General features: G+C 40.1%; 1 protein-coding gene and 1 long non-coding RNA gene across 6 annotated transcripts in view; both read left to right on the plus strand.

Moving 5' to 3' along the window:
• The window catches only part of AEBP2 (AE binding protein 2), a 30,782-nt gene extending 15,307 nt beyond the window's left edge, over positions 1–15,475 (plus strand). For 2 of the 5 annotated variants that reach the window (XM_083402204.1, XM_083402203.1), the window contains 4 exons: positions 5,446–5,570; positions 9,173–9,240; positions 10,437–10,550; positions 13,406–15,475. In XM_083402204.1, coding sequence (XP_083258330.1) covers positions 5,446–5,570; positions 9,173–9,240; positions 10,437–10,550; positions 13,406–13,436 — 338 coding nt within the window. In that variant the 3' untranslated portion in view covers positions 13,437–15,475. Of the gene's footprint in view, positions 1–3,174; positions 5,571–9,172; positions 9,241–10,436; positions 10,551–11,045; positions 11,111–13,405 lie in introns of all 5 variants that reach the window. The other 3 variants (XR_014502638.1, XM_083402202.1, XR_014502639.1) reach the window with 3 other exon arrangements.
• Positions 4–2,956, plus strand: LOC310659271. The gene is made up of 2 exons (XR_014502703.1): positions 4–2,134; positions 2,233–2,956. It is a non-coding gene; the product is annotated as an uncharacterized lncRNA (long non-coding RNA).
• Positions 15,476–15,964: the final 489 nt, after the last annotated feature.

Here is a 15,964-nt window from a genome sequence, read left to right on the forward strand (position 1 = left end):
AGCACATGAAACTTCTACAGTTCTGTAATAAGCAGCATAAACTTTAAAAACTGCCTTTCTTGACTACTTGGCTACTTTTTAGTTATTGATTTTTTGCTAGCCTATAAATTCCATTGTTTTCAACTTTTGATTTAAGATCTTTTATGTAAGGTACAGGGTGATAAAGATGCTTATATCAGCTGGTCCATTTCCACAACCCGGCCAGCCAGAATAGATGGAAGTACTTCACAGTAGAGGGGAACATTCTGTGGGCCTCCTGAAAAACAGAAGGGATCTGTTCTTTTCTGGATTCGGAGCAGTTATCTAGACTAATGTGTGTCTATAATTATAATATTGTCTAAGTCCAGAAATTGGGTGCACCACAGTTTCATAGATGGTAGCTGTACCATACTTTATGTGCCACTGACTTCACAGTATTGTTAGGTTTAAGGAGGTTGGATGTGTGAAGATTTTGGACTCTGCTCTCTTATAGGGCTGATGCCACACTATGTTGGGGAACATTTAACCACTGCTAAAAGACTGAGCCGCAAATAGATAAGGCCAGTGCTGATGTAAAGTTTAAGCATGGTTAAAACTGGCAAGAAAGGGGCATGGGGAATTCATTCTGGACAGGGAGCTGATGGTAGGGAGCACAATACTGTGCCTCCATGCTCTTGCTGTCTTAGCCATAGACAAAACAAGTTCACCATTGTGCCTGTACCAATCCATATTCTCAGTGATCCTCAAGGCATGTGAAACTCAATGGGAGGTGGGGAGAGCACTCCCAAACTCATGCACCTGGAGCCCAGTTTAAATACATTAACTGGTGGAAACCCTTCTGACTCACAATAACCCAGCCTTCTGTCTTCTCACGCCCCCACTGTTGTTCCTGTCTCCCAGTGACTGTTCATCCTTAGCTGAGAGTGGCAAAACGAGAACCCTTGTGCTCTTGTGCCAAGGTGTAAGCCCTACATAACCTGGGAAGGGAAGGAGATGAAGCAGCCTCAATCAGGAGTACCATTGCAGCCAAACACCTTCCAATCAGCTCCATCCCTTCTTGTTTGGTTCATCTTCCTTTAAAAAACAAAAACAGAGCTAAGCTTGAATAAATGTTCTTATGGGCTCCTCCTTTATTCAGAATCCCAACATGGTTAATCTATTTTGGGAACTAATTTAATACTACTACGTCATAAATTAAAAACTAAAATGGCTCTTCTTCCTATTTGTGCTCATTTCAACTTTTCCCATTCTGATGTCCTCCAGGCATTTTGAACTACAACTCCCATTAGCACAAGCCACAAACAGGGCTGCACTGGCTAGATAGAGTTGATGGGGGTTATGCTCAGTGACACCTGAAGGGCACCCAGTTGGGGAAAGCTAGACCTGAATAATTGTAACATGGTCTCTGGACAAACTGTCAGGCTGTGGGGCCGGTTCGTATGTTCGGCATTCTTCACCTGCAGCTTCAAGTGATGATTTGCATGCATTAGCTGACCATCACAAATCAGTGCCACAAGTAGGGTTTTCCTATCCCCTAATGTCAACGTAATATATGTCAGCATTGGAACTGAGTTTGCACATTTGACTGAAAGCAGTATATATGTATATGCGATCAAACTCGTTAAATCAAGCATTTTTAAAAAGAAAAAGCATATGTCATCCACTTTTACCAGCTGAATGTGATACACAGTCAACTGTACCACTACATTGTGTTCCATTTTCTCCTTTACAGTATATTTTATTTATTGAAGGCATATCCTGCTCTTCCTCCCATAGCAGCCCAGGGTGGCGAGCAACAATAAATACCCCTTGAAACAGTGTTTCTCAATCTAGGGTCCCAAGCTGTTGTTGGACTAAACATCCCATCATCCATAGCTAGATGGGAATTGCAGTCCAGCAACAGCTGGGGACAGAAATTTGAGAAACACTACCTTAAAAAACAATTCCAATATAAGATGCAGACTGGGAAAGAGCTCAACTTAAAAGTCTTGTTGTCTTCAGTAGGCACTGAAAAGACTGAGACGGCGCCTGTCTACTATTTAAGGGGAGGGAATTCCGGGGGTGGGGTTGTGCCACAACACTAAAGGCCGGATTCCTACATTGTGTGGAACAGACCTCCTGATGAGATGGTATTAGCAGGAGGCCCTCACCTGCAGTGTGCAGTGATCAGTTGGGTATATAAGGGGTGAGATGATCTTTCAGGTATCCTGGTCCCAAGCCATATAGGATTTTATATGCCAAAAGCAGCACCAGTGGCTAATCGGCAGCCAGTGCAATTCTTCAACTGTGGGGTAACTTGTCAGCGATATCCTGCTCCAGTGAACAGCTGAGCCACTGCATTTTGCACCAGCTGCAGCTTCTGGGCCAATCTCTAGCCCAAGTTTGGAGGCCACTGGAAGTACCCAGCCTTCTTTCCTTTTTTTTTTTTTTTTTTGCATTTGACTTTAGATGAAACTTGATAGTGATGAATCATCACCCTGAGTAAGACTTAAAATTTTAGGTTTACAAACATAGTAAAGTGCAGTTGTGTCCTCCTTTGCAGAAGAATTTTACCATTTTTTTCTGCTGGAATTTTAGTAATACTGAAACTACTATAGCTTATTTGCCGAAATGGAAGGCACTTTAAAAAAATTATAATATGGGAAATACAATTGCAGCACTTCATTTTACTGCAGAACCTATTAATTTCTTGTTAATTATAATTTCAAGTGTTGCTTCTGTTGCAAACAAAACTGCAGAGTAAAGTTTGTTCCTATAGTTTCGATTAATTTCATTATACGAGTTTTGACTTCTTGGCATTGAACTATTGCATAGTTATGTTATATAAACCAGCAGTACTTGATGTGCAGCACGGTTGAGAAAGCAAGCTTGCCACTCTTGCGGTTGTTGAAAATAAGAGGGAAGCTTGCGAAACAACAAGCTGTAGCTTGCTTTAAAAAAAACTACAAGGTGATGAATAAGGGTTTAAAGCTACCTCTTTCAAAAAATCAAGGCTATCTCAAGCAAAAGGTTTAGAATTAGTTTTCAGTGTTTACATTAGTAGTATCCAGAGAATTGAAACTTGATTCCCCAGTTTTACGTCTTTGTTTCCCTTACTGTTGCAGTAAATGAGTCAGTAAATATATTTATGTGTTCGCTTGTATAGTGAATGTATAAAGTTGAATCAAATGTATTTTTTCCTTTTTCTTGCTGTAGATACCTTCATAACCCAATTACATAAGCAGTCACATGGATGTTTGCTTCCCTGAAAGTTTTTAAGCATATTTGCTCAGTCTTATTTCTGTCCTCGGATTCTCTTGTTCTCAGTACTAAGATTCAATTCAGAGGCCTGCCCTACCCCCTTCACACAATCTTCTTCACTTTCTTTTTGCAGTTTAGCACTGAGCATAACTGTAGTGCCTAAAATTGCTTGCCCTACCTCCAAACCAGAAGATGAAACTTCAGTTTGAATTGTGGTTTCTAATTGTCTGGGTGGTAAGCACTGATTATGGTTTACCGGTTTTGATGTCACAGCAAACTATGGTTGGAGCTAAACTTAAAAGTGGAGGGAAGAAGAGAAGTGTGTGATTCCAGTTTCTGATTTCCCAGACCATGGTTTGGAGAACTGTTTTAATTGAGCTAAGACATTGGTACAGTCTGTTGAAGTAGAATATCAGTAGCAGTTGAACAGTGCTGAAGTAGTCATCTATAGTTTTTATTCCATCTATTCAGAATATTTTCAATTTCTAGCATTTTAAGCAAACTAGCATAATGTGAGTGGAAGGTATTTTAGGCAGAACTTGCATAATTAAAAACCCTCCTAGTGATGTATAATTTTTATACATCTAAAATGAAATGTTCCGAAGATTTGGCAGTTAACATTATATATAGGTAAGAACTCATCTAAGTTTAATCTTAAACTGTTCTAAATTGCTTGTTTTTGAGGTAAGTATATTTAAAGATTTGTCTAGATCTTTTAAGATTTCATTTCCCAAGGTTGCTCAAAAGTTTTCTCTTAGTCAGTGGAACACAATTATATGGTCCATAATAATAACTTTTAGTACAAAATGAATGAAAGCAAATTACACTGATTCGTATAGACTGCCAACTAATGATTTCGTAGGCCTAGAAGGATGTTGATTCTTCCTCAGCTAAAACTGTAAGTTTAAGGCTTGTTTTTATGAAAAGAACTGGCACATCCCGTATTTTTCCATGTATAAGCCTAGGTTTTTTAACCAAAAACTCAGGTTTAAAATTGGGGCTCGTCTGATACACTGGTAGTGCTGAGGGGTGTTTTCCTTAATTTGGAGTACACAAATTAAGTCATACATGGGGGCATCTTATACACGGAAAAATATGGTACTTATTTTGCTTTTGTTTATGTGTATCATGTGATGTAGAAGACTTCATTCACAGTATTCTGTTTTGTAAATTGTAAGATGCTTTAGGGGGGTGTTCTGTTTAAGCAACTATAATTTTCTTGGATGAATCTGCCGGTTTGTTGGTCACTTTTTTATTACAATATCATCTGAAATATATTATAAGATTCATTGCTAAGTTTGCCCCCGAAGCAGAGAGAATACTGGAATGTTACGCAAATCAGAATGTTGCTGGTTGTATATGTGATAAACCTGTTTTTTGTTACTTTTGTTTTTGTTTTGCTTTGCTTTAAGTGGAATTTGGGATATGAATGACTTGTATATCTTTGCTGATGTCTTTATTGTGCAAATTACAACTGTTCTGAGATTGGTCAATAACTTTTTCTTTTCTTTAAGAACTGATGCTGATTAGATATTGTTAACAAGATTCCACCAGGTGTAAATGATTAAGAAATTTTCCCCATCATAATGCTCATAAAATACATTGATTTTGCCTACTTTGCTTTCCTGTTTTTTAAGTTTATAATTCAAAAGGGCAGCCATCATATTAATTTTAATAGAGAAATTTAAATTTATATAATGCCCTACAGGCAAGGCTTGCATGTGAATAAAAACCTTTTGTGCTGAGTATTTGGTTATTATTGCTCTTTTGAGTTAATATAATTGAAGCAATTCTAGGATGATTTTGTTCTTCTGTAACCTTCTGAAAGAGTATGTATATAAGACAGAACCTTCAGTTGAATGTACTAACCTGAAGAAATTGCTCATTTCCAAAGGCTATCTCACTGCTACTTAAGTGCAGTTACAGGGACTGCCTGTCTTCAGTTTATAAGCACCATTTTCCTTAGGGTTGGTTGTGTTAAGTTTGGACAGAGTAGATTTAGAGAGAAGCACAGTTCAAATAGGATGACATCTATAAGATGCTTGCCCATCCTAAAAGCAAAAGTATTGAACATTTCAGTTGGTTTAGGGAGTTGTTCCGAAGCTGATCAGAATTTATTTTTAACTGGTAAACTTTGTTCATGATAGAATATGACCCTTGTAGCTTGAATATTTGAATACTTAACATTCTCTTCCATTAGTTTTGAAGGCTTTTTTCTTTTTTTAGCAAGACCACATGACTTCTTTGATGCGCAGACTCTGGACGCCATACGACATCGAGCTATCTGCTTCAACCTTTCTGCTCACATAGAAAGTTTAGGAAAAGGCCACAGTGTCGTATTTCACAGTACTGTAAGTATTCTTCCGTACTTACCTTAATAAGATGTTCAGCTTTTAAACACTGCTTAGATATGTGCATGTCCACATGTTCATGGCAGATTACATTTTCACAGCATTTTGATTGCTCAAAATGTTCCTTATACAGGAATGGTAGTAAGACACTTTGCAGGAGGTTATATTTTGCACTTCTTGACAGCAATCCTGTGAAATAGGTTAGGCTGAGAGGAACTGACTTGGACCCCAAGTCACTAAATGGGAGTCATGGCTAAACGAGATTTTGAACTTTGCTTTCTCAGGTCTCTAGGTTTCCTTCAAACCCAGTTGCCTGTGATGTCTCAATTTCGCATACTGTGGTTAATGCTATCCTCAGTTTGCCAAACATGGACATCATAGAAACTATAGTCTTCTGTCATTGCTTGCATTTGAAGAGGGAAAGAAATTGCAAAGTAGCAGTGGGACAAAGCTTTAGCTCTGTTCCCTGTGTTATACTGCTCCTGCTGGATGCTTATGAGTTCAGCTGTAACTGGGGGGAGCCTTTTTCTATTTGCCGAGGCTCCTCTGCACCACACAGAATCCTGATCTTCCATTGCTCTAAATCACCCAGGAGTCTTCATGACTAGAAAAAGCTCCCATCACAGAAGTTGCAGCTGAGTTGTGAGCGAGCAGCCTTCATGAACCAGCCGGAGCATTGCAACAGTGGGGCTGTGGCTTCAATTACAGCAGTGCAGCCCTTTGTACCTCCTTTCCCTCTTCATGTGAGTTATTACTGAAGAGTGCTTGAGGTTAGAGGACATCTGGGAATGGAGGAGTTAAGTATGTGAGCCCTCAGCACGTTCCAAGCCTTCAGAACATGGAATAGAGCAGGGGCGGGGAATCGTTTTCAGTGAGGACCTCATTCCTTTGTTGACAAATTTACAGGGATTGCATGGCATAGGTGCATGGAGCACTGATCTCCATCCTGGCAAACGACAGATGTTTAGGCCAGGCACCCCCAACCTTTGGCCCTCCAGATGTTTTGGACTACAGTTCCCATCATCCCTGACCACTGGTCTTGTTAGCTAGGGATCATGGGAGTTGTAGGCCAAAATATCTGGAGGGCTGAAGGTTGGGGGTGCCTGGTTTAGGCAGTGAAGGTACCAAACTCACCTGCCCTGCAGTGGACATCATATGTTTTCATTAAAAACCTGGCTTATCTGAAAGGGATTTGCCGACACTGCAAGTCACATGATTTGTGTTTTTTGAGAAGCCCTGTGCAAAAGGCTTTGTAAGACTATGATCAGTTTAGGACTTGCAGAGCACTTTGAAACACGCTTTGTGGGCTCTACATTTCAGACTGTTCAGGGAAAAAGGGGATCACTTGGTGTCATTATGATGGCAAGTGATTGTCAAACTTGGCCCAAGTGAGGGTGGGGGAGATAACGATGGGGACCACTAGCCAGGTCCCATTAACCAATGGTTTAAGGACACATTCCAGACAGGCAAAAGTACTTGAGGATGGTGCAGAGCATGGCTGGTGAGATGTGTGGGATGGGGAGACACATGTCCTGGGGAGAGTCTGGAGGGACACATTGAAAACCTTTTAGAATGGCTGCATTTGACTCCTGGGTCTGAGGTTCACTTCCCCTGATCAGAGCAGTAGCAATTGCAAAGGAAACTTGCACCACGACAAACCTGGGGGAAAGAATTATGTCAACAAGGATAACTGGGTCTAAGCCATATAACAAACAGAATGACAGACTTCAAAATAAAAATTAAAATGCCAGCTCTCTTATAGTTTCTGCATTTGCATTTCTGCTCTTCTCCAGAAGAGGTCAGCAGAATTCCATTTACCGGTACTTAGGTCTAACCTTAATTCCCAGTTGGAGCTGACCTTTTATAGATCTGTGCTTTAAAATTGAACAGTTTCTTTTGCATAGGAGAACTCCAGTTCTTCTTCATGATGTTTGCAGTCCCACCTCCCCCTTGAGCCAGTTCAGAGTCAGTTCCAGGAATGTTCTCGAGCTTCATTAAAGGAGGTGATTCTTCTTCCACAAGAGTTTTGTGGCTGTCTCCCCATGCTTCTAGAGAGGAGACAAACACCTTCCCTCTCAATTCTGCACTCATGCATCCCTTACAACCAGCAAGCTTTGGACAGGAATTTAAAAGGCAAACTGCATAAAAACATTGGGGATAAAAGCACATGGTCTTGTGTTACCATTTCCTTGGTGCAGCAGTCGGAAAGCAATGCAATACTGACATGTTACATGTCTTTTCAACTATTATTTTTCTGAGGAAATGCTGTCTAGCAGTGTCCCCATAGAGTAATAGAACTGTAGCGCTAGTAAGGGACCACAAGGGTCATGTTCCTTTGTAACGTCTCATTTGTGTCTAAGACTCCCATACATATATCGTACACAAACACAAACACACCACATTGTGTTAATATTGGAATGCATTAGACTGAAGGCAGAAGCTAGTAGTGGTCCCCAGCACCACCATATGCACCCAGGAATTGGCTGCAATAATGTAATAAATAACTTCCTTGCCATTTTCAAGTTTGTAGTTAACATTAATTATAAAGAATATTTTCTGGCAAAAGGTTATAGAATTGTAGAGTTGGAAGGGACCTCTAGAGGAATCCAGTCCAACCCCACTGCAGTGCAGGACTCTCAACTAGAGCATCCATGGCAGCTGGACATCCAGCCTCTGCTTAAAATCCTCCAAGGAAGTCCACAACCTCCTGGGGGAGTCTGTTCCACTGTTGAACAGTTCTTACTGTTAGAAAGTTCTTCCTGATGTTTAGTCAGAATCTCCTTTCTTGTACAGTGGTGCCCCGCAAGACGAATGCCTCGCAAGACGGAAAACCCGCTAGACGAAAGGGTTTTCCGTTTTGGAGGTGCTTCGCAGGACGAATTTCTCTATGGGCTTGCTTCGCAAGACGAAAATGTCTTGCGATTCCTGGGGTTTTTTTCCCACTCCCCACCCCCTTTTTCTAAGGCACTAAGCTGCTAATAGCCTTTTAGCAGCTAATCTGCTAATCCCTTAAGCCTTTAATAGCCGCTAATAGCTGCTAAACCGCTAATAGCGCTAATCCGCTAATCCGCTAATGGGCTTGCTTCGCAAGACGAAAAAAACGCTAGACGAAGAGACTCACGGAACGGATTCTTTTCGTCTTGCAAGGCACCACTGTATCTTGAAGCCATTGGTTCAAGTGCTTACCCTCTGGAGCAGGAGAAAACAAGCTTGTTCCCTCTTCCATGTCTCTGCTCTTAAGATAATTTGAAAATGGCTATCATATCTCCTCTTAGTCTCCTCTTTCCCATGCTAAACGTACTCAGTTCCCTCAACTGTTCCTCATGAGGTTTGATTTCCTGACACAGCTCTGTCCTCCCTTCCCTTTACCTATGTATTCCCCCCTGCAAGTATTTCACATGATGAAGAGACTTGAAAACAATACCAGGCCTACAGATAATAAAAGTGTGTGCAAAGTCTATACTTCTGTTCTTAATGATTCAATTTGCCTAATTTATTCCAGTTGTACAGTGTTGTTTGCAGAGTGATAAAAAACTTTCTATGTGTGGTTATGAGTGCCAGTCAACAAATTTTAGCCCAATAATTTTGACTGTTGTTTTTAGGTAATAGCTAAGAGAAAAGAGGAGTCTGGAAAGATAAAGCTGCTACTTCACTGGACACCAGAGGATATGTGAGTATGGGAGCAAGCCTATGCACAAGAAATGCCGCAAAGCAAGCTGGTGTAAGCTACACCAGATTCAAACTCCATTTAGCAGTGGGCTGGCTGCTGCTGCACTACTTAAGCTTGGCAGAGGGGAAAAAGAGTTCTATTCCATATTGCCAGTTCACATGAACAGGCTTAGGATCCAGTCCAGCCCCTGAAACACCACTTTTGGGGGACTAAAAACTGGAAGCAACTTAGAAATTGGCAAGCTATGCCAGTGTCTCTTCAGCTGAGCTGAGGTTGGGGATGCCAACTTGAGCCAGAGATCTGCTGCATCCTAAGTCTATCATCCCAGCAGATTTTGCTGTGGGATTGCTCATGCATGCATGCACTGAAGAGTCAGCTGTATATTAGTGCATCTTCGTCCGTTGCTGTTTCACGTGTTTTGCTATCATTATGAAAAACACTGGCCTGGGAAGATTGCAATTTCCTTACAATTCTCCTGACTTGTTGAAACTGCAATTCATTTTATATGCAATATTCTAAGCTATTTGTGCTTATTGGATGCAGGACAGCTTTTATTTCTGTTCAAAGCTAGTTTTTTGTGGTGTGCAAATGGAAGTATGGCCACTATGAGGAAGAGGCACTTCTTAAACCAAGAGTAGTTGCATTGGTTGTCTCATCATGACATACCGGTAAGTTGAATTATAATGGATGCTGATGGTTGAATCCATGCTCTTGCACAGGCTAGGATTTTCATTGCCAAAAGAAGTTAAACCATTTCTACTTTATGGCTTAGCATCTCAAAAACCTATGAGAGTCATGTGCAGGATCTAGCAGTATTCTCATCTTTCGGATGACAAGGAGAACAGAAAAGCCCTATACTCTGATCCTTTTGGTAATTTCTAATGGTCCATGGCTGTTTCATCAGGTGTATACAGTGCCTCCTCGTGTGCAATGCTGCCATCACTTTGCATTAAGTAGAATCCTGAGAATACGCATGTTGTCATTGTCATTGAGCGGTTATCCAACATTGGTTCCCTTAGTTCATGTGTAAGCTAAGCAAGGCTATTACTACTGAAAACCATTCATAGACCATCTTCATCATCTAATCTGACGGTAGTTCACATTCATTGGTGAGAATTTTGTTTTTAAATGTCGTTTAGAACATCTATGGTTGGGGGAAAAGGTTGACATTTTTTTTAATTTTTTGTAATTCATAGTCTTCCTGATGTGTGGGTAAATGAAAGTGAGCGACATCAGTTAAAAACTAAAGTAGTTCATTTATCAAAACTACCAAAAGATGCTGCCTTGCTTCTGGACCCAAACATATACAGGTAACTTCTAAATTTTTGATTGTTCTCTTCTCATTATGACCTTAAGCCTCGCTTGACTTTTTGAAGCTGATGCCAAAAGTAGTAATGCTGGTACCTTAAGTTTTATTTATCATTTGATTTAATTTGATTTATATCCTCACTTTCCTACTGAAGGAGCCATGGGTGGAAGACCCAGCAGTGATAAAACATAAAAAACACAACTGAAAAGAATTGAAAAATAGTCTAACAGTTAATGCCTGCATATGTCTTCAGTTTCTTTTTAGTCAGTCAAGTAGACCTTGAAGTATTCTTAATTTCACCTTAGTTTTATTGCCAGAAGTTAGAGAAAGTAAATAGCATTTGGTACACCAATACATCAACTTCCAACAAAAACAGCATCAAAAAGTTAAGTTTTGAGGTTTGAGATCATTTTAACAGTTCTTAAACTGTAGTGACAGGAAAAGGGAATGTGTATATTTACCAAGTGTATTTTACTTTTTTGTGCTTGGTGTACAGAAAGTCTAGTAAAGGAGGTACACACAGTGGAATCCTGAAAGATCACTTCTGTTAAGATCATGCTGGTTTGTATACCAATTTTTGTATACCAACTTTTAAAAGTCCAAATTTATCTTCTCATATATATTTTAATAAATATATGCTAATTACTCTTGGCCTGTAATACACGTGGTATTACTCTGAAATCTGTGCTCAGTGCAATTTTTAAATTTGAAAATAACTTTCTTTCCACTTTGGGGAGAGGGGGTGGTCAGCTCTTGTAACCTGTTTTTGAGCATCAGGTGCTGCTTGAGATTTGATTCTCTATCTAAATCTGCTTCTTAAAAGCAGATTTGCTTCCTTTATATTAATGCCTAAAGGTGCCCACCACTAAATCTTCTGTACATTTCCCCCCCAAAGATACTCTGAAATGTTTTAAAAGAAAACTGTTGTATTGAATATATGGTGCATATTCAAAACAAAACTTTCTCCTGTCATAGGAAACCTCTTGTGTTCCTGCACTTTTTAAACTGCTGTTGTCAATCAAAGATTAAGAGCAGGAACTGCTTAACAGAAGAGCATACCTTCTTCCTTTCTTCTTCTTTTTCTTCTTTTGAATACTGGAAGCCCTTGGTTCAACCCCCAGTGAGTCAGTTAGTAGGCATGGGAAGAACGCCATCCTTAAAGAACTCCATCAAGCCCAGCACTAGAGCTTAAGGGTAGCTTGATGCTATATCAGGAAGCTTCATGGGTTTACGAATCATTATACCACACCTTTTCCCCTGACGCAATTTGATATATGAGGCTATATACTTTTATGGACATTTGTATGGGACCCCAAGCCAGGTGGGGAACACGTGAGTTGGGGTGTTGATCTCCAGTAAGCCTTTCCACTTCCCTTTTATTTCTCATATTTTCGATTAATCAGCTTCAGTTTTGCCTTGGGAAAGTGCACGCTGCTATCAAATGCGCTATGCAACACAAGTAATCATGACTGATATAAACACAAAGCAGTCAGTCACGAGTGTTTTACCCTGTTACACTGGCCCTGTGGGTTTTCAGATGTACATGATGCAGTGGTGAAATGTGTTCCAGCTGTTTTGAGGAGATTTAAACTGCAATCCAAACCACACTTGCTTTGAAATAAATGGCATTACAATAAATGGTTAGGATCCAACCCCTCACCCTCCCGGTATCAGTTTCTTAAAACTCCTGAAGAGCTTCCCAGCAGCTTGGAGGGCCCCTCTGCATCAGCACCCCATGTGGTGTAGGGCTGCCACTGAATTGGAAAAATTACCCAAACCCAATGTAGCACTGAAACACTGTGTGCACTAGACCAGGTATAGGCAAACTCGGCTCTCCAGATGTTTTGGTACTACAACTCCCATGATTCCTAGCTAACAGGACCAGTGGTTGGGGACGATGGGAGTTGTAGTCTCAAAAACATCTGGAGGGCCGATTTTGCCTATGCCTGCACTAGACTCTCTGGATTCTTGCCATTAAGATTTCCAAGTTAATGTACTCACTCTTGGATAATGAAACTTTTTGTTGTTGCTGCCAGCTTTTTCAGTCTTCATAAAATACATTTGCTAATATTTTTTTGAAATGTTTACAGTGTTTTCTTAACATTTTGGCTCCTGCAACCAAGGTAAAGTTCACTTTTGGTTAAAAAATAATAATGGTGAGCATCAGAAATAAAACGGGAACACACATGACCGAAGACATGTACTGGAGATTCTGTGCTGGCCATGAATTGCTGCCACGTGAAAAACGGAAAACAGAATCCTGTTGCAAAATTGAGGTTGTGACTCCTGATCTTTATTTGGGTAGTGTGCACATTTTCTAAGGGGCCACTGCTCATAATTTCTGAACCACATTAGAACATTTTCACATGACACATCCATGTCTGAAGAGCTGTCTTGTACCAGAGTGCGACATTTCTGCACAGCTGGAGAAAGGACTCTGGAGGCTCTTTGCTGTTCCGAGTTTCCCTTAAACTTGGCTGCTTGTCCAAACTTGGGATTGTGGTTTATCACGTACTGTGGTTGGCTTCAAAACGACCCACAATAATGAGTGATAAAACCACAAGCCCCAATTCATACGTAAGGGCAAACTCAGTTGCAGGGGAAGCGAAATGAAGATTTCTGAAGCCTTTCTCCTGGTTGCGTGGGACCAGGAGAAAAGGAAGCGGGCCTTTCATGCCCAGGGCTCACATGGATGATTCCAGCTTGCACACATCAGGCTGAATGCGATTTAACGTGGCACGCAGACACAGCCATTGAAGAGAGTGTCATTTGTGAACCCGTTAAACCAGCGCATGTTAAGTTTCCTTGACGTTTTTTGGGCAAGCCACCAATGCAATGTTTCCTTTTCCTCCCTAGAACAATGCCACAGAAGAGGTTGAAGAGGTAAAAGCGAGCTCAGCGCGGGCACCTCATCTATCATCTTATTCACTGACGGTGGAATTAGAATTGAAAATGCACATTAGTCAAGCCCCTCCACCTTATGTTCTTCCCCTGCGCCCGGCTGCCACCAACTATTTACGCTTGGCAAACCATTCTGTGAATGAATTCGGTGCATCTATGGAATATATTATATACATGGAACAGATCCTATATATCTGTACGATGGGAGACGAGGAAAGCAAAATATACCGGCAGTATAGTGGGTGTTCTCAAAGGCTTTGCATGCTTGCGGCTTTTATTTTAGCAACCTCTCCCACCCCACCCCCCTGGCATAGCCTGTATCGGATGAACTGGCAATTAATACATTGCCCTGTACAACCCTCCCAGTAGTAGTGGTTGTTGGGTTTTTTTGTAAGCAAGCTTCTTGGGATCTTGTCATTTGGTAAATGAAATAAATACACACTAGAGAGGGAACTCTTCTCTCAAGAGTCTGGTGCGAAGTAATCCATTGTCACTTTCGTGTCGTCGCATAACAAGTGGTGGTATCATGTTTAAGCAAAATGGTGGTGGCATATTTTCATTTCTGGTGGAATATACGTTCAAGAGGAACAGGTCGGTGTTAAGTGTTGCTGTATATCTGATCCTCTCCTTAAGGACTATTACTGTATGTTAGTAAGACTTAACTTTAATAACCTCTACAGAAGAAGGTAGCAATGTTGTTTTGTTTACTACTTGGCCTTTAAAACTCCTCTTTGCTACTAAAGAAATCTCCCTTCTCCTTCCCCCTCCTTTTGGCCTAAATTTTTCTAGTTGTAAAAAAATGTGTATTTTTTAAAAAAGAAGCATTTAAAAATACAATCGTTTATGCACCAAAGTTGGCTATGAAAAGAAAATTAAATTGCTTCCTGGCTTTACTAAGCAAGAAATTATGGACTTCTTTTAACCTACAGGAATAGAAAAATATGTGTTACCATGTTCGTCTTATATGGAGACAAAAGAGAGAGAGAGAGAGAGAGAGAGAAATAGATAGATAATGGGACATTGCTTGTAAAATAATTTTGCAGATTTGTAATATATTTTTATATTATGAAATGTATTGTAGATGTTTTTTCTAGAGGCATGGAAGTTGAGATGTATATATTATGGTAGAAATAATATGGAAGGATATTCATTAGTGCTGCCAGAAGAATTTGTTTAAAAGCAAGCACCTTTCCTAACAATAAAAAAAAAAATGTCTCTTGGATTTCTAAGAGGCTATATACTACTGTTGTAAAAACAAAAAACACATTGAACATCCTTCCAGAAATCCTTCGGATTTTTACAGCGCCCATTGCTGGTAAGGGATATGAAATCATTCTTTTCCTTGCTTGTTGGAAGGAACAAATGTAAAAAAAAATAATTATATGGTGGCTATATGCAGTCAAACTGCATGATTAACCCTCCATGTTTAGGAGGATTTTTTTTTTTTTTTTGCATTACTACAGTGAATATAAATACCAGCTGTTTTTTACACTAATTTTTTTATTATTAAATAGCAAAAAACAAAACTCTAGACACTCTGCTTGGAGAACTTAGCTTTTCCAATACCATAAATTGGGGTCTACCTTAATGAAGATGAGATGCTTGCTTGGGTCCCATTGAGTCTAGAATGGTCTATATACATTTGAATTCCTCATCAATGTGTGGATTATAAGCACCACTAACATGGAATGGTTCTGGAATAGTCGTTTAATAATGGTATTTCATAAAGATCTGTAGCAATGTTACTATTTAAAAAAAAATGCAGTTCGTTATTTTTATTTCTTATTTTTTAATTTTGCTTGAGCACTTCAGTTACCGCTTAAACTTATATGGTCATCTGCAATTACTTTGATTCTTTTTTTTAAAAAAAAGTTATAAAATTGCCAAATAGGTGTTTTCAGATATAGTTTGTATTTGTATTTTTTAATTTTATTTCTTTTTGCATTCATTGTATACCATTCTTAATTGACAGATGATTGTAGACCCTGCCTGAGTATTTTTTCTAATAAAACAACGCAAATATAAGTATGTCTCAAGCGTCTAAATGTTAGCTGCTGTAACAGACTTTTTATAACTGGCGTCAACGATACAAATTAAATACTAGCTTTTGTCTGATTAAGTGTTCTGTACACTAGGATAGCACCATTTGTGTATTATTATTACTACCAGTTTACAGTTAAGAACGGATGCGGGTGGGGCTGTGGGTTAAACCACAGAGCCTAGGACTTGCCGATCAGAAGGTCAGCGGTTTGAATCCCCGCGACGGGGTGAGCTCCCGTTGCTCAGTCCCTGCTCCTGCCAACCTAGCAGTTAGAAAGCACGTGAAAGTCCAAGTAGATAAATAGGTACTGCTCCTGCGGGAAGGTAAACGCCGTTTTCGTGTGCTGCTCTGGTTCGCCAGAAGCGGCTTAGTCATGCTGGCCACCCGGAAGCTGTATGCTGGCTCCCTCGGCCAATAAAGCGAGATGAGCGCTGCAACCCCAGAGTCGGCCATGACTGGACCTAATGGTCAGG

The sequence above is a fragment of the Podarcis tiliguerta genome, assembly GCF_965153285.1.
Source record: "Podarcis tiliguerta genome assembly, chromosome: 10".
Classification (NCBI taxonomy): Eukaryota; Metazoa; Chordata; class Lepidosauria; order Squamata; family Lacertidae; genus Podarcis; species Podarcis tiliguerta.